This window comes from Canis aureus, chromosome 22 (assembly GCF_053574225.1).
Source record: "Canis aureus isolate CA01 chromosome 22, VMU_Caureus_v.1.0, whole genome shotgun sequence".
NCBI lineage: Eukaryota > Metazoa > Chordata > Mammalia > Carnivora > Canidae > Canis > Canis aureus.
The window spans coordinates 51,628,472-51,653,663 of record NC_135632.1 but is presented as its reverse complement, the minus strand read 5'-3'; the positions used below and the strand labels follow the sequence as shown (position 1 = coordinate 51,653,663).

At 42.9% G+C, this 25,192-nt stretch overlaps 1 protein-coding gene across 7 annotated transcripts in view; it reads right to left on the bottom strand.

Moving 5' to 3' along the window:
* The window catches only part of LOC144294232 (uncharacterized), a 398,687-nt gene extending 376,545 nt beyond the window's left edge, over positions 1 to 22,142 (bottom strand). For 4 of the 7 annotated variants that reach the window (XR_013361692.1, XM_077866056.1, XM_077866057.1 and 1 more), the window contains exon 1: positions 22,032 to 22,136. Coding sequence is in view for 3 of the 7 variants with exons in the window: in XM_077866056.1 (XP_077722182.1) it covers positions 22,032 to 22,039 (8 nt within the window). In the remaining 4 variants the exon portion in view is untranslated. Of the gene's footprint in view, positions 1 to 22,031 lie in introns of all 7 variants that reach the window. The other 3 variants (XR_013361695.1, XR_013361694.1, XR_013361693.1) reach the window with 1 other exon arrangement.
* Positions 22,143 to 25,192: the final 3,050 nt, after the last annotated feature.

The following is a 25,192-nucleotide window of genomic DNA, read 5'->3' as shown; positions in this document are numbered from 1 at the left end:
AACAACCGCAGTGGCGGGGCCAGCTCTGGAGCCCTGGAGTCAGCTCCCGCAGTAGCTCTGGAGCTCTCCGTCTGCAGGGCCTGGAGGCTCCGGGCGGGGCCGCTGATCTGCTCAGCTCGGGTAGGAGCGTCCTCGCTGTCCTGGGCCCTCCCGGCCTCTGCCTGTCCCGGGGGAGGCCGGATCCTGGGCTGTGTCCCGGCGCCCTGAGCTCCGGGGCCTGCGCTGTTGGATTCGCTCCCGCCCCGCAGCCCCCTCCGCGGAGCCTCTTCCTCTGCCCGAGCCCCCCGAGCTGCTCCCGCCCCGCAGCCCCCTCCGCGGAGCCGCCCCCGAGCCCCCCGAGCTGCTCCGGGTCCCGCCGTGCGCGCTGCAGCCCTTAGGGAGCTCGGCGCACTCTCCCGGGGCGCAGGTGTCTGTTAGTGTCCCCGGAGCCCGAGGGCATCCCCGCCCTCCTGGGTCCTGCTCCAACTCCCTGCGAGCCCCTTTCCGCCGGGAAGGTCGGTGCAGCTCCTGCTCCTCCGGGACGGGGCTCTCCTGTCCTGGGGACACTCGCCCCGGCCTCAGCCCGGCTCCTCGCGGGCCCCTCCCCCTTGGAGGCCTTTTGCTGCTTTATTTCTTTTTCCCCGTCTTCCTACCTTGATAGAAGCGCGAACTCTTCTCACTGTAGCATTCCAGCTGGTCTCTCTTTAATTCTCAGGCCGAATTCATAGATTTTCAGGATAATTTGAAGGTTTTCTAGGTAATTTGGTGGAGACAGGTGATTTGGGGACCCTACTCTTCCGCCATCATGCCCCTCCTCCTGTTTTTCAATCTTCCATAATTTTAAAAGAAGCAGAAATTTCTACTATATTGTTCTAACTTGCAAAATATCTCATGTAAGAATTAGAATTTGCAATTGCCAATTTAAAAAAAAACCTCAAAAATAAATCTCTATTTCACTGTTCATTTGTTTTTTTAAGATTTTATTTATTTATTTGAGAAAGAGTGTACAAGTGTGAGGAAGGGGCAGAGAGGGAGATGCAGACTCCCCACTGAGCAGGGAGCCAGAAATGGGGGATTGATCTGGGAACCTGGGATTATGTCCTGAGCTGAAGGTAGACGCTTAACCAACTGGGCCACCCAAGCGCCCCAGGGTTTTGTGGTTTTTTTTTAAGATTTTATTTATTTATTTTTTGAGAGAGCACAAGTGGGGGGGTGCAAAGGGAGAGGGATTAGGATGGGGCTCAGTCTCAGGACCCTGAGATCATGTCTTGAGCCTAAGGCAGACATTCAACTAGCTGAGCCACCCAGGCACCCCTCTATTTCACTGTTTTAAATTTTAAACATGAATTGAAGCTCTGAGTGGCCATGCCAGAGTGATCGCATGACAAAAGTAAAGTAATGTAAGTTCTACTTATTCATCTTTACCAACACTTTGCTATCTCTCGTGTTGAATTTAAATCAACCGTTTCGAATCCATAGGAATACAGAGGCCCACAGCTCAGACTGAGCTTGAGACCTGACTCTCAGAACGAAAGCATGTAGCTAAACCTAGGTATGCTGGGAGAGCTTCCATTACTGAGAGCTCTGCGCCATAGAAAGTGATGTTTATTAAAGGATGAGTTATAAATACATGTCAATCTAAAGCATTTATATAACATATAGAGCATCCATATATACATATATAACATATATGATGTTACATGACATATATAACTTACATATTCTATATAATATATATTACACATAGAACTGAAACAACAATCAAAGCAGTTGTCTAGAACTTAAATGAACAGGAGCTTTTTTCAGGGAGTCATACTTGATCACTGAGGCTTCGTATTGCCAGTGCATGGTCACAGCAAAAGCAGCCAGACCTCAGGCAGGTGTATCACTGCTGGCAGCTCTCTGCAGACAAGCCCCCTCCCCTGTTGCCTGCAGGGGAGGCCCACCCTCAATGCAGCCTACAGAGTGGGAGCCATCCTGTATTCCCCCAACATCCCAGGCCTTGCCCTCTCAGGAGGAGACTTTCCTCTCAGGAATGACGCCCAGACCTGACCCTGACGAGCTCCGACCACCCCCTCCCAAGTTCTAATGTTAAATAATTGCCCCTGTATGTCCATCAGAACCTCCAGCGCTCTGCACCTCAGAGCAGACAGGTCCCCTTTCCCTCAGCTGCTTTTGCTTGCTGCCACTTCTTCCACTAACCCATGTGGATGATTCCCACGCATGTTTTATTCTCCTTCTCACCAGGGCCCATTGGACTCAGTCAGCAAATCCTGTGGGTGCATCAGTAACAGTCCTCACCACCCCCCCAACTCTGCCTCTGTTACCCCCACAGAAGCAGACATTGCCCCGAATCTCGGCCGTGTAGGCTCAGGCCTCATGGGTCTGAGGCCCAGAGGAATGCAAACTGCTCTGTGTTCTCCATGAAAAGCCTGGATTGCTAAAGAGCTACAGTCATCTTCATGTGTTTCACAGAGCAGGACACAGAGACAAGATGAAAGTTGTTCCCAAACACAATGTTTTAGTGTTTATTGTCCTGAGAGAGTCTGTCAAGAAGATCTACACAGGGTGATGGAGATGGACCTACAAAACCAAGGACACTTGCACCCCCTGGAAACCAACACACAGCTAGTGGGGCTGTTATCCAGCACCATACGCAGCACAGGTGCATTTTGTATACAGGGCTGACGGCCTCCTCCCTGAACAGAATACACCATGCTCAATCTGCCCTCCTGGACTCTCTACCTAACCCATCCCACTGCCTGGCAGCCAGTTGTTCTCCACCATTCTCAGTCAATGAGCGTGCACCTTTGCTCCAAAGTCCTTTCTCACAAATGACCTTCTGAGCCATGAAGAATGGAGCAGGGACATTGGGAATGCTGGGGCCATGGGCCATCAGGCGGTCAAGATGGGAAGGAACCACATCCTCTTGCCTACAGGCCCCAGCTTGTTGAAGCCCACTGTCTGACATTGCCCTCTCTGTTGGGTATGTGTAGCAAAGACTAAGTCACCTATTGCCCCAAACCCTTCTGCAGTGACCTGTCAGTGAGGAGTATCAGTAAAATAGTGTCCACCGGTGAGGAGGCACCCCAGTAAATGGATGTCTAATGGTGAGATTTCAGAAGCCAGCAGAATTCCCTCTCAATCTCCACACACACGCAGCTGTGCATCCACTCTTTGAGAACTGATCTGGCAGCTGTCACCTGCTAGCTATCAAGGACAAGGCAAGAAGCTGGAAGATGGCTCTGGTAACCATATCCCTCAAACAGAGCTTGGGCCTGGAGCAAATCCCACTCCATCTCTGAGCCTCAGTTTCCTCATCTATAAAATGAGAGCTGCAGAGCAGGAGGTCTTTGAGAGCTTTCCCTGCTCCAGGGTTAAACATTGTGCCCGATCTGCTACTCCAAGTTAATTAAGGCAAAACCACGATGGAGGAAATCATCATCCAACTAACTTTTTACTCAATTATCTTAAATATCCATTTTTACCAACCTGACTGAAGGGATTCACTATTTGGTGTTCTACAAGCACGCAATTTGAGATATGATAACTCATGAAACAGGAAGCTTGGCTTCTGATGGAAGATGTTTGAGATTATTATGCTAAAGAAATCAAAAACTAAAGAAAATAACCTGGGGCAGCCCTGGAGCATGTCCCGAGGCTTTGTGGTGCTATTGAAATCTGGGCGCACCTGTCTTCTCTACCAGTCCCCCTTCCCAAATCTGGCCTTAAATACCAGTGGAGTGACTGGCTACCCACTTCAGAAAGACCGCTCCCAAAATCCTTCCCTGCTGCTGACTTGGGCTAAAATGTCCATCAAGAACTCAGTCATTCGTGCTGCAGTTTCCAGCTCAGTGGGCAGCGCCAGGGGCTTGGTTGAGGGGACTGCCATCATCACCATCCTCACCTCAGGAAGAAGGAAAAAGGACATGCCTCTTGCCCCAAAGGGGCGGGGAGTAGCCCTTTCCTCTGCCAGGTTCCAGTGGACAGAGCTAGAGTAGATGAGCAGACAGGTGCACCAGAAGGGCCATCTGCTAGCAGTGGGGGTGCATTCCAGGAAAGACAGGCTAAAGAGTTATACAAGCACACCTGCTTCACATGCAAACTAAATTTCTTTTTGGACTTGTCTGCATATCTTATGTTCCCCAAACAGACAGAAGCATCATTAAGGCCTGATTAATAGCTTTTAAAAATAATCTGCTAACTGAATACCAGGAGATATTCCTTGTCAACAAAACTTTTACTTGCCACTGGCTAACATAAAACAATTTGGCTGTTAAATACAGAATGTAGTTTTATTTCCATAACGCACCTTGGTTGTAGCAGTCATGCTGGCTACACGTGAGTCCTAAGCCAATTTCACCAGAGTTCCTCTGTAACCAGAGAGGACCGAGCAGCAGACAATTCAGAGTGCCTTGTTTTCTCCCATAACTGGGATGAGCCTTGTGAAGCATCTTAATAACCCAGAACCCTCATGTGCTATTGTGGAATTGCTCAAATTGGTACTCCTACACCCCACCCCTGCACATACTTTCCCCTTCTAATTTTGTATCAATTTTTGAAAATGCAAAATTTAAGACGGTGAAATAAAAGTCACTTTTATGACTTTTCTAAATTCCTTATCATCCTTCCACAAATAACAAAGAAGTTATCTTGAGAATCTGCTTTTGACATCCCCTCATAAAGAGAGGAATTTTTCCTGCCTCGGTTTCCTCTTTCTGAAGGAAATGGGCATCTTAGCTTCCTTCCAACTTTAGAGTTCTCCAAAGGAGAGGAAATGGGACAAAACCAGGGAGTAAGACTGGGTGCATTAAGTACAGCCAATGGCACACAAACTGTGACCTCTGTTGATAATCTCAATCTCATTGGACAATATCATGGCAACATGGACTTCCCTTGAACAAGTGGCATCTCTGCGCCTCCGGGGAGAACTGCATGGTGTTGAGATGAAGGGAGATGAGTTCCCATGGGTAATGAACACACTCAGAGATACAATAGGACCCAGCCCCAGCCTAGAGGGAAACTACTCCAGCCTCACCCACTCCATATCTCTGGCCCTGTTCCAGTCAACACCTATCAATAGCCTGCTAGTAGTTAGCAGCAGGAGACCCCACCATGGCACAGGGGCCACTGGGCAGGAAGTGACAGTATGTATATGGGGCAGTAAACCAGACAGGCCTTCAAATTTAACCAGATATGATTTTCTGACATCTGACATCTAGATCAGTCATCTAAAAATGAGATGAAAGAGACTTGAATTATTATTAGCAGTTTTAGTGAAAAAAAAGTCCTACATATTAGCTCACCACAAGTTTAATATGAACCAACACTATTATGTAGCTATTGGAAATATTATTTCATAAGCTAGGACCTCTTCAGAGGGCATATAAAGAATTTCTGTGACTGTTTCCAGTCATTTCCATGTCCCTACTGACTATCCCTGCCACATCTCTGCCCCCACTACCTCTGTGTCTTTGCAGCTCACACACCTTCCTGAGCTTCAGAAATGTTTCCAACAATCTATGGACTTCTCCACCCAAACATCCCACAGACCCCTAAAACTAAACACTGTACGCCAATACCCGTCATCTATCTGCCACACACATAATGCCTGCAGCAGAGAGCATCCTCTGCTGACCTCTACACTGCCTACAGCAGCTAAGGCTATCAGCACATCCTGCCTGGACAGCAGCAATAACCTCCCACCTGGCATCTTTTCCTCATTTACCACGGAATCCAGAATGATAATTCAAAATCCAAGTCTAATTATTCTCACATACTTCATAACACTATCCATCTCTTATAGAACAAAGCACAAATCTTATAGCAAGGCTTCTGAAGTCCCTCAAGATGTAGCACCTGCACATCTCTCCCATTCTGCCTGCCACTCCCATTCACATGGAGGACATCCTCCCACATGCTGCACGTTCATCCACAACAGGCCCTCCGTAGGCAGTGCAATTGCACCACCACTTCAGACCCCTTGGTCTAAGACTGGTGTGAATGTAAACTCTGTGGAGAGTTCCCTAATCACCCTGTTCCCCACTCCAAAAGCTATGCTCTCCTCTCCACTTGAATGCATTTTATTATGGACTTTTCACACTGTTCAATGAATATCTGTTTATACATAAACTTCAGCCATGAGACACTGAGCAATTTTAGAGCATGACTAGGTCTTGTCTTTGTAACCCCAGCAGCAAGCTCAGAGTCTTCAAATACTTACTAAAGCAAAAAAGGAATTAATTAATGCCTAAATATGTAGACAGATGAGTAGATGAGTGGATGGATAGAAGGATGGATGTTTGGATAAGTGGGTAGATGGATAGGTGGGTGGAAGAATGGTTGAAGGTTTGGGTAGATGAGGGTTTGGATGAGTTGATGAGCAAATGGGTTCCACATTCCATCCCTGTGCATATTACATTGCCTTTTCTGCCTACTCTAAATCTCCCTTCATTTACAGCAGCAGGGACCGTTCTTCCAAAGCCAGCTCATGGCTCATCAATGTGCAAGCATATCTGTGAAAGGTCTCTAATAAGATTCATGTGGCAGAGAAGCTTCAAGAAACAGCAAGCCCGCCTTCTAACAAGCTGCTTCTGGAAGCTGTGGCACCAGCTACTGGAAGAAGGGAGCTTTCTGGGATAGATAAGTGAGCCACAAATGAATTCCTGAAAGAAATCCTCAGGCTCAGACAAAGGCCATCATATCATCATCTCTTATAGGAAAAAAATGCCTTCAGGGAAAATGGGAGAGAAGATTGCCGTCCAGAAGAGGAGTGGCAAACAATCTTCTCTGAACTTTTCATAGCCTGTGACTGGCAAGCAACCACTGACATTTTAAACCATGCTGAATAATGAGAAGGTAGCAGTAACAGCTGCTTGCAAACTTATTACAGTGAAAAATGGGAGGGAAATTTATTGACTTCTAATTAAAATTTTATCCCCTTTTAGAGAATCTATCAATAGAAGCAAAGGCATCCATTACATGTACAGGACTCAAGATATATGGGCAATCAGTGTATTTTATCTTTTGAGGAACATTCAAAGGACATGACAACTCAGTCTTGGGAAGATTCCAGTGATCTGAAGACATTCTAGCAGTGTTTAAATGCCAACATTCAGAACACCTTCAAAGGACTGCATTTGTGTGGGCTGTCATTTTGTGCCATGCTATTTACTTATCTCTCATAATGACTCAAAGGCAAGAGTTACTTGAATTCTGCTTAAAGATTTATTACATCAGCTATCAAGAGACATTTTTATGTTGAGGCCTTTTGTTTTGTTGTCTGCCCTCTTAGCAAATCAGGCAATAAGACAACAGCAGAACAGATCAAAAAGTGAAATATTTTCAAAGAAGCCATTATTATATCATAAGTAGAGCTTTTATCTAATTTAATACACACTTCAAGATTTCTGATGGCCTTAGCATAATAGTCACTCTAAGTGAGGGAAAATTGATATAAAAGGCGAGAGAAAGGGAAAGGCAAGAAATACTTAACTGACATTAGGATACTGATAGATGGCTATTTTACTGTTGAGGAAACTGAGGTTCACAGAAGTTTTTAAAAACTATCTCAAGATCACACAGCTATATAGCCATGAAGCAAGAATGCAAGCCTGTACTGAGTGCATGTCAGAGAAAAATGAAGTTAGAAGAAGAGAATCCTGAGAGGACAGGACTATGGGGTCTGGCTGAGATGAAAGGCTATCCTCAGGGAATTGTGAGGAAGGCAAGGAGCCCTTCTAACACCAGAATGTGCCTCAGAACATGCCTCACAGCAGGTGGAACCGAGGCATCTCTGATCCTGGAGAGAGACCTTAGAACTTTGAAAAATAAAGGAACCTCCCCTAAGAAGACACAGTCAGTGACTTGGGGTGGAAGTCACATGTCCCTGTTGTGAGAAAATAAAAGCTGAAAATACTGGGAAAAGTAGACTTAGGTTTGCAATTTCCAGGCTGTGGACAGAGGCAAACTTGTATCTTTCCTAGAGGTATTTTAAACTCAGGCCACAAAGAATTCCCCAGAGGGAAACTTGAATCTTAAAAATATCCCTAAATCTTTAAAATATCCCTCATATAGGAGGAAACTAGCCATCCCAATCTAGAGTCAACAAAAACAAAATAATACAGTAAGGGGAGAAAGCAAGGGTGAGGTGGTGGTGGACTAGGAAGACCATGAGCTCATTACTTTCTCCCCAGACAGACCAAGTTTGCACATTCATATAGAGCAGCATTCTCTGAGAGGAACTTGAAGATTAATAGCATAGCTCTTCCACAGCTAGACATGTAAGTAAAAGCCACATCAAGAAGGGTACAAGGGACCAGTGAGAATGGTGAAAATTAACAAGACAGGAAACAACAAATGTTGGAGAGGATGTGGAGAAAGGGGAACCCTTTTGCACTACTGGTGGGAATGTGAACTGGTGCGGCCACTCTGGAAAACTGTGTGGAGGTTCCTCAAAGAGTTAAAAATAGACCTGCCCTACGACCCAGCAATTGCAGTGCTGGGGATTTACCCCAAAGATACAGATGCAATGAAATGCCAGGACACCTGCACCCCAATGTTTATAGCAGCAATGGCCACAATAGCCAAACTGTGGAAGTAGACTCGGTGTCTATCAAAAGATGAATGGATAAAGAAGATGTGGTCTATGTATACAATGGAATATTACTCAGCCATTAGAAACGATAAATACCCACCATTTGCTTCGACGTGGATGGAACTGGAGGGTATTATGCTGAGTGAAATAAGTCAATCGGAAAACACAAACATATGGTCTCATTCATTTGGGGAATATAAAAATTAGTGAAAGGGAATAAAGGGGAAAGGAGGGAAAATGAGTGAAAGTATCAGTGAGGGTGACAAAACATGAGAGACACCTAACTCTGGGAAATGAACAAGGGGTAGTGGAAAGGGAAGTGGGCGGGGGGTTGGGGTGACTAGGTGATGGGCACTGAGGGGGCACTGGGCGGGATGAGCACTGGGTGTTATGCTATATGTTGGCAAATTGAACTCCAATAAAAAAAAATTTTTTTTAAAAAGAAGGGTACAAGGGGCAAAGGTAGACTGTTCAGGAATCAAACTCCCAATGTGGTGACCCATAAGCAGGAGGGATTGTCACATACATGGAAGTCCTCCCTGAGGAGCAAGGGATCAGCCACATCAGGCACCCTGGCCCTGGGGAACTGCACCAGGGAAACGAGTTCCCATAATGTCTGCTTTGAAAATCAGGGGGCACAACTCCAGGAGGGCCAGACAGCTATAAGAAACCAAAACTCTGCTCTTATAGGGCAAGAACATAGTATGATTCACTCTGAGACCCCGCACAGAGGCAGCAGTTGGAAAAGCACTTGACCCTACATGATGAAGGTTTATTCACTAATTTTAGGGTGTGTGCTGGGGGCAGGGGAGGTCAGGGATCTAGAAGAGCTTTTTTCCAGGAATGGAAGTGCTGGTGGGTATCAGTTTTCTTCCCTCCTTTAACCTAGTTGGCCTAAAGCCAGTAGGCAATTATTCTGACAATCTCCACCTGCTTTGCTAGCATTTCTTGACCTGCCATGACATTAGCCCAGGGACACACTCCACACAACATGCCTGTCCCATCAGGTACCCCCAAATCAGTTCCTGCCCCTTGACACCCGATGAGCAGCCTCTTCCTAGACCAGCACTTCTCCAAAGCAACCCTGCTGCAGTACAGGGGAGTCTGACCAGCCCACCACCATGCCTGGAATAGTACCATAACTGTCACAGCTAGCCACACTAGGGGTCAGCCCCACCCACCAATAGTTGTGACTGGGCATTGCAGCCAGCTGGGCTGAAGACTACCACTGTCCACCAGCATCCCATTACAGTCACAACCCAGTCACAACAGGAGGGTGCATGCAACCCACACAGAGGAAAACCCTGGAATATCTGATTTTGGTGACCAGAGTGGGTTATATTTCTGGGCCCCACAGAACACCTTCTACGTAACACAACTACCTTCAGGACCAGGAGGGTAGTCATAGCTGATTTATCTAATACATATAAACAAACACAGAGTCAGACAAAATGAGGAGACAGAGGAATGTGTTTCAAATTAAAAAACAAGACAAAAATGGGCAGCCCTGGTGGCTTAGCAGTTTAGCGCCATCTTCAGCCCAGGGTGTGATCCTGGAAACCTGGGATCGAGTCCTGCATCAGGCTCCCTGGAGCCTGCTTGTCCCTCTGCCTGTCTCTCTCTCTCTCTCTCTCTCTCTCTCTCTCTAATAAATAAATTAAAAATCTTAAAAAAAAAAAAACAAGACAAAACTTCAGAAACAAACTAAATGAAATGGAAATAACCAACCTACCTCATAAGCAGTTCAAGGCAATAATCATAAAGATGCTCACCAAACTTGGAAGAAGAGTGAAAACTTCAATGAAAGAATAGAAAACATAAAACAGAAGAACCCAGAGCTAAAGAATACAATAACTAAAATAAGAAATAAACCAAAGAGAATCAACAACAGATTAGATGATAAAGAAAAATGGATCAGCAATCTGGAAGACAGTAATGGAAATCATCCATGCTTAACAGCAAAAAGAAAAAAGAATTTTTTAAAATGAATAAAGTTAAGGGACCTCTGGGACAACATCAAGTATACTAAATTTACATTACAGGGAGCCCAGAAGAAGAAGAAGAGAGGAAAAAGGGGCAGAAAACATATTTGAAGAAATAAGCTTCAACTGAACACTACCCTAAGCTGGGAAAAGAAACAGACATCCAGGTCTAGGAGGCAGAGATTCCCAAATAAAAAGAACCCAAAGTTTCACATCAAGCACATAATAATTAAAATGTCAAAAATTAAAGATAATATCATATTAAAAATCAGCAAGAGAAAAGCAACTAGTTACATAGAAGAGAATACCCATAAGACTATGAGCTGATTTTCAGTAGAAACTTTGCAAACCAGAAGGAGTAGCATGATATATTCAAAGTGCTGAAAAGAAAAAATCTACAATCAAGAACACTTTACCCAGAAAGAGTATCATTCAGAATTGAAGGAAAGATAAAGAGTTTCCCAGACAAACACAAGTTAAAGAGTTCATCACCACTAAACTGGCCTATATCTTGTAAGGTCAGTGATGAACTTACAAGACTTTGAAAGACTTTTTATAAGGCATTGTAAGTTCACCAACACTAAAAATGTCATAACTTTTTCCTTACAAGAAAAAGTCATAACTGGAAATAGAAAAATTACGAAAAAAACATTTTACTGATAAAAGCAAACACATAGTAAAAGTAGTAGATCAATCTCTTATAAAGCCAGCAGGAAGGATGAAAAATAAAACTAATAAAATCAACAGTATTTATAGAAATTAGTTAACAGATACACAAAATAAAAAGATGTAAAATTTAACATCAAATTCATAAAATGTGAGTAAAGGAAGTAAAAATTTATACTTTTAAAATATACTCAAAATTAAGCAACCATTAAATTAAAAGAACTACTATATACACAAGAACTACTATACACAGACTTATATGAAATTCATAGTAACTACAAACCAAAAACCTATAATAGATACACATAAAAAATAAATAAAAAGAAAGGAAAATGAGAATAACACTGAAGAAGATAATCAAATCACAAGGGAAGAGAGCAAGAGGGGGGAAAAAAGGAACAGAAAGAAACTACAAAAAAACTGGAAAACAATTAACAAATTGGAAATAAATACATATCTATCAATAATTATTTTATATATAAATGGCCTGAATGGTCCACTCAAAAGACATAGAGTAGCTGAATGGATAAAAAAACCAAGACCTATATATATGCTGACTACAAGAGACTCATCTCAGACACACACAGACTGGAAATGAAGGGATAGAAAAAAATATTCTATGCATATGGAAATATTTTTTTAAAAAGCTGGGGTAGCAATACTTACATAAGACAAAATTACTTTAAAATAAAGACTATAATGAAACAAAAAAGGATAAAGGAATAATACAAGGGATCAATACAAAAGACCATAAAAAATGTAAATATCTATGCATCCAACATAGGAGCACCTAAATACATAAAGAAAACATTTAAAGACATAAAGGGAGAAATTAACAGTAATAAAATAATAGGGGAATTTAACACTCCACCACCATCAATGGATAGATCATCTATGCAGGAAAAAAATGGCTTTGAATGACACATTAGGCCAGATGGACTTAAAAAAATATATACAGAACAGTCCATCCAAAAACAGCAGAATACATATGCTTTTCAAATGCACATGGAACAATCTCCAGGATAGATCACATGTTAGGACACAAAATAAGTCTCAATAAATTTAAAATGGTTAAAATCATATCAAGCATGATATTTTCTGGCTATAATAGCATGAATCTAGAAATCAATTACAAAGGGAAAAATCTGGAAAAAAAATAGAAACACTGGGAAGCTAAACAACAGGATATTAAACAATCAATAGATAAATGAAGAAATCAAAGAGGAAACCGAAAAATACTTAGACAAAAATGATACTGAAACACAACATTTCACAATTTGAAGATGCAGCAAAAGCAGTTCTAAGAGGGAACTTTATAATGATACATGCTTACATCAAGAAAACAACAAAGAAGTCTTAAATAAGCAATCTAACCTTATACCTAAAGGAACTAGAAAAAGAAGAACAAACAAAGCCCAAAGTTAGTAGAAGGAAGAAAATAATAAGACCAGTGTGGAAATAAATGAAACAAAGAGGAAGGAAAAAATGATAGAGACAATCAATAAAACTGAGAAGTGGTTCTTTGAAAAGATAAACACAACTGATAAATCTTTATCCAGATTCAACAAAGAAAAAAAAAAGATGACTCAAACAAATAAAATCAGAAATGAAAGAGAAGATACAACTGACACCACAGAAATACAAAGAATTATAAGAGACTACTAAGAAAAATTATATGTCAACAAATTGGACAACTTAAAAAATGGATAAAATCCTAGAAACATAAACCTTCCAAGACCAAATTAGGAAGAAATAGAAAATCCAAACTGATTACTAGTAATGAAATTAAATTAGTGATGAAAAAATTCCCAACAAAGGTCCAGGACCAGAGGGTTTCACAGGTGAATTCTACCAAACATTTAAAGAAGAGTTAATACCTATTCTTGTAAAACTATTTCAAAAAAAATAATGAAGAGGAAGGAACACTTCCAAACTCATTTTATGAGGCCAGCATTATCCTGACACTACAGAAAAAAAATAAATTACAGGCCAATATCTCTTAGTAACATAGATGTAAAAGTCCTCACAAAATTTTAGCAGACTGTGTTCGTACATTGAAAGGATTTTGTACTACAATCAAGTAGAATTTATCCAGAGGATGTAAAGACTGTTTAATATTCATAAATCAATCAACATGATATACTACATTAACAAAATGAAAGATAAAAACCATATAATCATCTTAATAGATGTAGAAAAAGCATGTAACAAAATTCAACATCCATTAATGATAAAAACTCTCAAGAAAGTAGGTATAAATGGAATATACCTCAACATAATAATGGCCATATATGACAATTCCACAACTAACATCATACTCAGTGGTGATAAGCTGAAATCTTTTCCCCTAAGACCAGAAACCAAGGCAAGGATGCCCACTCTTGCCACTTTTATTTAACTAGTACTAGAAGTTCTGGCCACAGTAATTAGATAAGAAAAAGAAAGAAAAGGTATACAAATTGATAAGGAGAAGGTAAAATTGTCACTATTTGCAGATGACATATTACAAATAGAAAACCCTAAAGACTCCACCAAAAAAAACTATTAAAATTAAAAAATTCAATGAAGTTACAGGATACAAAATTAATATATAGAAATCTATTGCATTTTTATACATTAACAATAGGTTATCAGAAAGAGAAATTAAGAAAACAATTTCATTTTCAATTGCATCAAAAAGAAAAAATACATAACAATACATTTTACCCATGGTGAAAGACTTGTCCTCTGAAAACTATAAGATAATGATGAAAGAAATTGAAGACAACACAAATAAATGGAAAGGTATGCCATGCACTGGAAGAATTAATATTGTTAAAATGTCCATATTACCCAAAGCAATCTACAAATTCAATGCAATCCCTATCAAAATACATTTTTCACAGAACTAGAGCCAAAAAATCCTAAAACTTGTATAAATGTACAAATGATCTCAAACAGCCAAAGCAATCTTGAAAAAGGAAAACAAAGCTGGAGGTATCACAATACCAGATTTCAAACTGTATTGCAAAATATCAAAACAGTATTATACTGGCACAAAATAGACACATAGATAAATGGAAAGAGAAAAATGACTTATCATAGACAAGGGCATGTCAGTAAGATTAAAGGCTGACCTCTCATTGGAAACAGTGGTGGCCAGAAAGCCAGTGCTTGAACAATATATTGAACAATATATTCAAAGTGCTGAAAGAAAGAAAGAAAGAAAGAAAGAAAGAAAGAAAGAAAGAAAGAAAGAAAGAAGATAAACTAAGAATATTATATCTAGCCAAATTATCTTTCAAAACTGCAGGTGAAATAGACATTTCCAGATAGGCAAAAACATATGCTGCTAGTAAACTCGCTTAGAAGTGCAAAAGGAAGTTCTTCAGGATAAAAGCAAGTGACCACAGACAGTCATGTCAATACATGCACGCACACACACACACACACTTAAATAAAACACACACACACACACACACACAAACAAGAAGCATCAGTAAAAATCTAACCAATTTCAGCAGAGTGACCTTTAAGACTACTATGCAAAAAGAAAATAATGAGGGATTGAAAGCAGCTTTACTGAAAGATATGATGAAGATGACCATGATGATCACGATGATGGTGCTTCATAAGCTAATGACACAGGTCAGTTCACAAAGCACTTGTGGTCAGGCACAAACCTTCTACCTTCACAGCTCCACCAGCTATCTGCAGGACCACCAGACCAATCCCCGCTCTAGATTAACCAAACCATTTGCTCCCCAGAGCTTCGAACATAGGAAAGTATTACGAAGCAATAATGTTATAATTCTATTTTTTACAACAATGGGTCTCAAATTTTCATGCCTCAGAACCACCCAGAGGGGTCTTTAAACTCAAATTGCCAGGCCCCAACCCTAGAGATGATAGTTCAGTAAGTCTGGGGTCAATCCAAGAATCTGAATGTATAACAATTCCCAGCTGATGCTGATGCTGCTGGTCAGGAACCACACTTGGAAACCCACTGGTTGACAACAGGGACAGCTGTCATCAACTCCTGACAGTCTATTGTCAGACACTGTGATAAATGACTTTCACATAGGCTCTCACCTTACATATGTGGCCCTTACATAAACTTTGAGGTATATAATATTTTCCCCATTAAGAGGTGATGTCCTTAGAGCAAGCAGCACAGTGTGTCATAGAAGTAGTGCAAGGGGAGCCTGGGTGGCTCAGTGGGTTAAGTGTCTGACTCTTGGTTTTGACTCAGGTTGTGATCTCTTGGGATCATGGGATTGAGCCCCACTCCAGCCCTGAGTTCAGTGCATAGTCCTTCCTCTCCTTCCACTTCTGCCCCTCCCCTCTGCCCACTGGTGCATGTGCACTCTAAATAAATAAATAAATAAATAAATAAATAAATAAATAAATAAATAAATAAATAGTAGTGCAAGCCTTGGCTAGAAGTCCCATGAATGTGTATCATCTAGTCATCAAGCAAGGGGGAGCTGCACACCTGCTTTCTCCAGTCTCCCAAGTATGTGTTTGCCATGACAGTAATCAGCAAATATTTAGTGATTGAAACTATTCAAATAACTAATGCAAGAATAAATACAAGGGACACATTGAAATAGAAGACTACAGAAAAGTTGAAACTGAGATGATAGAAGAAACTCACTAGGCAAATACTAACAGAGAAAGCTGCTACAGAAATACTAATATCAGACCGAAGTAGATGACATTCCAAAATGATCAAAGTTGCCAAACAAATGGAAAGTACAACAGTCCTAAACTTGTAGCACATAATAACAGCTTCAAGACACATAAAGTGATAACTAATGGTACTGAAGGAGAAATAAATCCACAATCATAGAGAGAGATTTTAACTTATCTCACTCAATAACTGGCAGAACAAGAAAACAAACAAACAAAAAAAAGTCAGTAGAGACTTAAAAAACACAATACAATAAACAAACTTGACCTGATTCTCAATAACTGTAAAATATGCATTGTTTTCAAGTACACATGGAGGATTTGCAAAAACAAGCCATGCAGGGGCACATAGTGGGACTCAACAAAGTTCAAAGGACTAAAATCAAGTAGGGTACATGTACTGTGAAAGTAAGCTAGAAAAAAAATTTAAAAATAAATAGAAAATCTCCATATGTTTGGAAATTAAATAACACAACTTTTAAATCACACATGAGTCAATGAGTTAGTTCAGATCATCGAATTGCTCTTCTAAGCATTTGTACTAACGTTAATAATCATGTGTAAGAATTTCCATTTCCCTACATCCCTGTCAATACTTTGTATTAACCACTTATTTCTGCAAATTAGATGGAACGAATTTGTTTTTCAAGAGTTTATTTGCATTACCTGATGACTCACAAAGTCAATCTCCTGTCCATGTGTGTACTAGCTTCCTATTCCAGGAGTCATCACTTCAAACCCACTGCCCATTTCTCTACTGGATTGCCAATCTATGTCTTTTTAGCTTGTGGAATGTTCAGAATATACTTCCTTATGTGCCATATGAATTGAAAAAAAAAGATATGCAAAACAACACCATATGTTTGGAAGTATCAAAACATCTTCTAAATGATTTGTGGAAAAAGGAAATGATAAATAAATGTAAGAAGACATCATCATGGACATAACAAATCACTTAGCTTTGAATAATAACAAAAATACTGCACAGGCAGTCCTGCCACATGCAGGCAATGTGATACTTAAAAGAAAGCTTATGCCTTAAAGGTTTAGGAAATTATTAGCTAAGCATCTTACTTAGGAAGTTGAGAACAAAGGATAAATGCAAAAAAAAAAAAAGGAAGAAAATAATAAAAATGAGAGAATAAGTTAAGAAAATAGGGAAGGATGGACTAGATAGAGTCAATAATGCCAAAGTACTTACCTATATACTTTTAAGTGTTTGAGATGATTTTTAAGGAGATTGTATATATTAAATATGTACAGCTTATTATATGTCAGATATATTTCAGTAAAGCTGTCTTTTAAAAAAGGATGGGAGAGGCAACTGGGTGGCTCAGCTGGCTAAGCATCTGACTCTTGATTTCGGCTCAGGTTGTAAGATCGAGCCCCATGTTGGGGTCTCTGCTGGGCATGGAGACTGCTTGGAGATTCTCTCTCTGCCCCTCCCCAACCCTCTCTCTCTCTCTCAAAAAAAAAAAAAAAAAAAGACAGGATTGACCCTTATACAAAACATAAAAAGATTTGGACAGTGTTTTAAGTGGAAAAAGGCAAATTGCAGAATAGTTTAATCTCATTTTTGTTGCTCAACAAGGGCAGCTAGAGAGAAGGCAGGCTGAAAGACATCTCTTCAGATAGAGGTCACCTCTGGGAAGAAGAACAGCCATGTGCTTAGGACAGAGGAGGATGTGGAGACACAGGGATGGGTGCAAACTCAGGAAGGAGAAAGACAGCCCTGACCTCTGTCACCGCTGGCTCCTTCCGCAATGACGTGTGGAAGGCCCCAGACTGCTCCATTCATCAGTGAAGTGGCAGTCCTCACTCATCTGATTGTCGCAGTAGCTTCTGTCCTTCCTTTCTGGGGCAGATGCCCATAACTGGAGCAGCTGCCAGCCCTGTTCAACCAGGGGGTTTGTGAAGGGAGCTTACCAGGTGGTGTCCCCATGCTTCCCTGGAGTGCCCTGGCCCCACGCTGATGGGCTGTACAAAATGTATGGAATCAAGAGCTGTTCTTGAAATGAGGTGAAGGACAACCTGTTAGCAGCAAAGGAACCCTGACCAGCTTTTCTGCTAAGTTTCATTAAAAGGTCTAAGATTCTACAAACCAAAGAATTTGCTTTTTGTTCCTGCAGGGACACACTCAGGTGGAAAAGCTGCTCGTTTCTCCTCTCTCTGGCAGCTTTCTGGCAGTGAATTCATGTTCCAGAGGACTTATTTGTGACTTCATCAGAACAACTCCAAGAGGTTTTCCTAGCAAATAAGAACACACTTGATCCGTTTCTCCCAAGTCTTCAGCTCCAGAAACACTTTGATCCCCTATCCTGAAAGACTCCAGGTGTGGAATGTCATCTCTCCCACCCATAGCATGGGCAACCTATGGCACCAACAGAATGTACAGACTTGGATGAGCCCATGGAGGCCAAGTATGGAAGCACATTCAGATGTGAGTGAGGATAAAACGATATCCTTCAGGGGACGAGTCAGCTATAGAATCATAAACACTCAAGTTCCTGACCCAGATCCCACCCATGGGAGTCACAGAGCAAGAGGGAAGACAAAATCACACATGAAAGCTGATACAGGAGTGAAGAGAAGTGTCATTGAAAAGTATGCACAGAGAGGATGATACAGTTCAGATAAAGGAAAAACTCTTCCATCTGAGGGAACCAAGGGGCATTTTGTAGGAAAGCTGAGCTGTGAAAGGTGATTGAATTGGCACATGGAAATAGAAGGGAATGAGAAACATAGATGGAGGGAACAATGTGTGCCAAGGCTAGAGGCAAGGATGCATTGGGTGTATGTATGGGTTATCTGGTGCTGTGTAAAAATTTTGCCCCAATATTAATGGCTTAAAATATCACACATGTATTATATCACACCATTTCTTTTTTTTTTTTTCTTTTTTTTTTTATTATTTTTTTTTATTATTTTTTTTATTTTATTTTTTATTGGTGTTCAATTTACTAACATACAGAATAACACCCAGTGCCCGTCACCCATTCACTCCCACCCCCCGCCCTCCTCCCCTTCTACCACCCCTAGTTCGTTTCCCAGAGTTAGCAGTCTTTACGTTCTGTCTCCCTTTCTGATATTTCCCACACATTTCTTCTCCCTTCCCTTATTTTCCCTTTCACTATTATTTATATTCCCCAAATGAATGAGAACATATAATGTTTGTCCTTCTCCGACTGACTTACTTCACTCAGCATAATACCCTCCAGTTCCATCCACGTTGAAGCAAATGGTGGGTATTTGTCATTTCTAATAGCTGAGTAATATTCCATTGTATACATAAACCACATCTTCTTTATCCATTCATCTTTCGTTGGACACCGAGGCTCCTTCCACAGTTTGGCTATCGTGGCCATTGCTGCTAGAAACATCGGGGTGCAGGTGTCCCGGCGTTTCATTGCATTTGTATCTTTGGGGTAAATCCCCAACAGTGCAATTGCTGGGTCGTAGGGCAGGTATATTTTTAACTGTTTGAGGAACCTCCACACAGTTTTCCAGAGTGGCTGCACCAGTTCACATTCCCACCAACAGTGTAAGAGGGTTCCCTTTTCTCCGCATCCTCTCCAACATTTGTTGTTTCCTGCCTTGTTAATTTTCCCCATTCTCACTGGTGTGAGGTGGTATCTCATTGTAGTTTTGATTTGTATTTCCCTGATGGCAAGTGATGCAGAGCATTTTCTCATATGCATGTTGGCCATGTCTATGTCTTCCTCTGTGAGATTTCTGTTCATGTCTTTTGCCCATTTCATGATTGGATTGTTTGTTTCTTTGGTGTTGAGTTTAATAAGTTCTTTATAGATCTTGGAAACTAGCCCTTTATCTGATATGTCATTTGCAAATATCTTCTCCCATTCTGTAGGTTGTCTTTGAGTTTTGTTGACTGTATCCTTTGCTGTGAAAAAGCTTCTTATCTTGATGAAGTCCCAATAGTTCATTTTTGCTTTTGTTTCTTTTGCCTTCGTGGATGTATCTTGCAAGAAGTTACTATGGCCGAGTTCAAAAAGGGTGTTGCCTGTGTTCTCCTCTAGGATTTTGATGGAATCTTGTCTCACATTAAGATCTTTCATCCATTTTGAGTTTATCTTTCTGTATGGTGAAAGAGAGTGGTCCAGTTTCATTCTTCTGCATGTGGATGTCCAATTTTCCCAGCACCATTTATTGAAGATACTGTCTTTCTTCCAATGGATAGTCTTTCCTCCTTTATCGAATATTAGTTGCCCATAAAGTTCAGGGTCCACTTCTGGGTTCTCTATTCTGTTCCACTGATCTATGTGTCTGTTTTTGTATCACACCATTTCTGAGGGGCAGGAATTTAGAGTGGCTTAGTTGGGTACTCACTTCCTGGAGTTTAGTTGTTCATAGTGATGTGCCATTTGGACCTTGTGGTCTTAGTTTGAATCACCGTACCATGGTAATTTAAGATGTTAACGTTACAGGTAGTTATAGGGGTTATAGATATTCTCTGAACTATCTTTGCAATTCTTCTGCAATCTAAAATTGTTCCAAAATAAACGTTGTTCACACACACACATCTGAAACAAGGAAAAAATTGGACAAGATACATGAAAAACTATTTTTAAGACTTGGGCATCAGGCAGCAAAAGACACAGTGGCTGGGATAGGAAACAGAAAGTCAGTGCCAGGGGAGCATGTCCCAGCTGCAGTACAGGGGAGCCCGCAGACCAAAGCTCAGTGAGGGGAGAACAGTGCCGAGGCCCTTAGAGATCTGCAGATCCCAATGCTCCGGCGAGAAAAGCTGAGTACATGTGTTTGGGGAAACTACCCAAAGCCAGGAAAGATGTGCCCAAAAGGCTGAGGGGGTGTCATAGGCCCTCATGCAGGGCCAAGAGCCATGCCTGCTCCCACCAGCCACCCTGGGAACCTCATAATTCACAGGGCACTGGACAGAGTGCTCAGAGGAACCTGACCTCATCATGGGGAGCACTAGCCCAAGAGCAAAGGCACTCTTGTTTCCTCTAACAATGTCCAAAAGTGAAACCAATGGATCAAACTCTGAATAACTTAATTGTATCTAGGGAAAATCTCAAAAGCATTTACAGAAATATAAAAATATCTAGCACCAGACAAGGTAAAATTTGCAACGTATGATACCCAATCAAAAATTACCAAGCATGCAAAGAAACAGGAAAATATACCCACACTGGTATTGAAAAATTTGAAATACTTTGTGCTAAGTGTGGGGGTGGGGGAAAGGTGGCAATGACCCAAACTCCACTCCTGGTATCCTGAAACACATGAAGAGTGCTCCTCCAGGTTGCCTCCTGCAAACATCATGATAGAATTCAAGACAGTCAGTGAGCCACCATCAGAGGCAAGGATTAATTGAATGTCCTTAATGAACCGAAAAAACAGCCATAAAGAGGTCAGATGCACAGGAAGGACCATGGGTAGGCCTGAAGAACACTGTGTCAAGAGCAAAGGTAAGAAAAGGAAGGTGGGGAGTACACTTCCGCACATGCACATTAAGAACACACGAAATGGCTTCACATACCCATAAGTCTTCACCAAACAGAGTGGAAGTGTGTGGGGAGGTGGGGCTGAGGCCAGTGAAGTGGGGGGTCAAGACCACCACTAACAAAAAGCTGTGAATCTGGAGTAGAAGGACCTCTGCAGCGTGGGCTCCCCACCCCATGCAAGCCCTTCTTCTGGCATGAGTCCTCTCATCCTCCCTCTCTGCTCAGTTGTTGGGAAAGAACCAGACATTGACCGGTGAGTATCCCTCAGTCACAATAGCTCAATTTTATATAACTCAGACTTACTGACACGACACAGACATGGGACTTCTGTGCCTGTGGACGGAGATGAAAGCAGCCCCCAACTTGCCTTTGCCCAAGCTGCTCCTCCTCCAGGAGAAGCAGCCACAGTCTTGTTTCCTGCACAGACTCAGGACTCCCCACGTCCTGCCCAGCATCTGCTCTTCCCCTGTGCACTTCCCTCCTGCAACGAGCGCACCTCCTGTCTGTAAGGCACCCCTCCCAACCCTGTGGTAGGACCTGATTCGAGATCTGCAGTGCATGTAGCCTGGTTACAGAGAACAGCTCAGGGCCTATGGAAACAGCTGAGGAGGGACCCAGCCCTTGAAGCCTTGGGAGAAGGTGCTCACTCACCCACTCATCCATGTCGATGGTGCTTTATGCTGACTCAGTGAGGAACAGGGTGACACATACTTATGACAGGTAACATTTTCTCTGCACTTTGGATGACTTTGGATGATTCTGTAGAATGAATCACAACCCGGGGGGGAAAAATCAGTTGATCTTCAAGGGGTCACCTGGCCTGTGGCAGATTAACACTGGCTGGAAGCTGACCTGCCCTGGACATCATGGGCGCAGCAACCCCAGCTCAGAGATGCAGCCTGAGCCCAAGTAGCTTCCATTGGCACCCTCCCCAGTGGCCTCTCACTGTTCTACCTGCAGCATCCCTCCTCCCCAGAGGCTGGGGCAGTCCCATCCAAAGCTGGAGGAAGTAAGATGAGCTGCCTCTGTCCACCATCAAGAGTCAGAGAGGTGGATCTGATGTGGGCAGTTCCAGCAACCCAGTCACTTCTAGCTATGGTTTAATTGCTCATGATTCTGCAAGCTGAGCTGGGCAGGCCTGTTGGCCTCACCAGTGGTCCCTGTGTGGCTACGCTCAGCTGAAAGACCAGCTGGGGGCTGAACTTAGCTGGAATTTGAGACAGCTGCATCTCACTTCTTCCACTGATCTCAGGGCTCCCCAAGCACAAAAGCAGAGGCTATCAGGCCTCTTTTCAGCTTAGGCCTGGAACTGGCACAGTGTCATTTTCAATGAAGTTTATTGCTTAAAGCAAGTCACAGGGCAGGGGACTACACAGGCCACTTATATCAGCAGGCTTGGTTCACTGGGGACCCCAATGTTATAGACTACCATGGAGCATGTCCCCAGATTTGCAGCAACCCCCTTCCCCTCCTCTCTGTGGAGGCAACCAGTCCATCCCAGGCTCTAACCTGGTCCCCTCATCCAGCATTTCCACTCACCCCAGGCCACTCTGGGGTGCTAATGCCCCACCCAGATCTTACCAGCCCTGTTCTCCTAGGGGATAGAGGCCAGACTGAGCCCCCGGAATAGCTTTGTTCATCTCTGCCCACATGAGTCTCTCCTGACCCCAGGCATCTACTCTGCTGCACCCTCCTGGCTCCACCCAAAGCCCACTGCCCTCCAGAGCCCCACACAGGGGAGCAGCTGCTGATCTCACTGGCTAGGCTGGGCATTTGCTAGGCCTCATCTACAAAAGAGGGCAGGGCCACCGTGCTTTCAAAATCACCATGCCTGCAGGGCCTTGAGCTTTCCTGCTGCTTCCTATCATCTCAATCCTCTCACTCGCCCCCACCCAACAGGCTTGGCTGAGCAAACTGGTCCCAAGATCCATACTTGGCTCAAGAGAGAAAGTCAGCTTGGGCTGTCGGCATAAGCTACACTTGCAACTCATCTTCCTGCAGAGGCCCCCATGCAGCTGGCAGCAGGGCATACCTTTGTTCACAGCCAAAGTCTTCCCAGTTTATACCTGCCCAGTAGAGATACACTGGATTCTAATACCTAATTCCTACAACGGACATCTCACAACTGATTTTTTAAAAATATGTTTCTGGAACAATTTTTTATTAAGCTATAATTCACATAACATGAAATGTACCCCCTGTAGGGTATATCAATCATGGCCAAGGCCATCTGAGGTCCAGCAGGAGCAGCTCCTCTTGGAAGGCTGGGGACTCCGTGTTACTGGAGGTAAGCACCTAGACCTAGACCACAGTGTGGTGACTTTGGCTCCTTCTGTCAGGTAACTCACCCTGGGGGGATTGGCCTTTCAGACCAGGAGGGCTGTCCTGCCTGGTGACCTGGCCACCCCTACCAGCAGAGGGCACCACTCCTCCCAGCCCAGGGACTGCCCCAATAGCCTTTCTCCTCCATCCCTCCTCACTCACTCTGCCCTAGTTCCAGCTCCAGAACAGCAGAGAAGAGCAGAAGCCTTCAGCGAGGCTCCCAAATGTTTGCCCATGGCTTTTGCAAAGGACCTCACTGCAAGAATCTAGCATGAGGACTGTCTATTACCTTGCTTTCTTGAATAAAGGGCTTGAATGAAAACTTATCTGACTGGCGTTTGCTTGTTAGTTCTAAAACTTTTATTTTCTGCCTCATAGCATCAGTTTATGCATCAGTTGGCAGGCTGGCAAGAAGAAAAAGAAAATGCCTTGATGTCTGGCCAAAAGTTCCCCTAGAACACCCTCAAACACTATCTTAGCAGCTGCACTGCAGAGCCACCCAGAGAGGTCCCACAGAGAACAGAGCAAGCTCCAGGTCTCATTTACAAGGTAATCTGGAGTCTTACCTGCTGCTCCCAGATCGGGCGCTATCCCTGCCTCCCAGTGTTCCCAATGTTCTCCTCATTGCTCTCACGCTGCCTCCTGCCATCCTATTCAGACACAGCCGGCCCTCTCTAGCTCTCCACACTCCCAAAGACCCTTTCAAGGACAGTCTGAGCAGCGTCATTCATGTTAGGATGCAGTGACTGCCTGGCTTCCTGACTCCCGTGTATACTTACCTTCTAAAAGGGGACTACTCTGGTAGTACACACATACTTGTCTCTCCTCCCTTCCAAACCAGAAAATAAATTTAAAAGGGAATAAAGTGAAGTAAGCCAGTCAGAGAAGGACAAACATTATATGTTCTCATTCATTTGGGGAATATAAATAATAGTGAAAGGGAATAGAAGGGAAGGGGGAAGAAATGTGTGGGAAAGATCAGAAAGGGAGACAGAACGTAAAGACTGCTAACTCTGGGAAACGAACTAGGGGTGGTGGAAGGGGAGGAGGGCGGGGGGTGGGAGTGAATGGGTGACGGGCACTGGGGGTTATTCTGTATGTTAGTAAATTGAACACCAATAAAAAATAAATAAAAATAAATAAATAAAATGAAAGGGAATAAACCTGCTACCACAAAAAAAATTGGAAGCAGACCATCAGCAAGCGGGCACGAGATTTCAGTCAATTTCTGGGAGACAGAAGATGGAAATGTGTTGGTAGCTCCAACAGAGGGTGTGGAGCATCCCAAAATACAGGCAGCCGGGGGAGAGTGTGCCTAGAAGGACCCACAGAAGCCTCGGCCCAACCACAGGGAGGGGGTCAATCTGAGAAGAGGAAACTGGAAAGAACAGCGCAGTCACACCCAACAGGTGGCGGGGCCTGGCTTCCTGTCCCTTAACCATGAAGACACATAAGGGACAGCTCCTATCAGGCCAGAACACATTGCATTT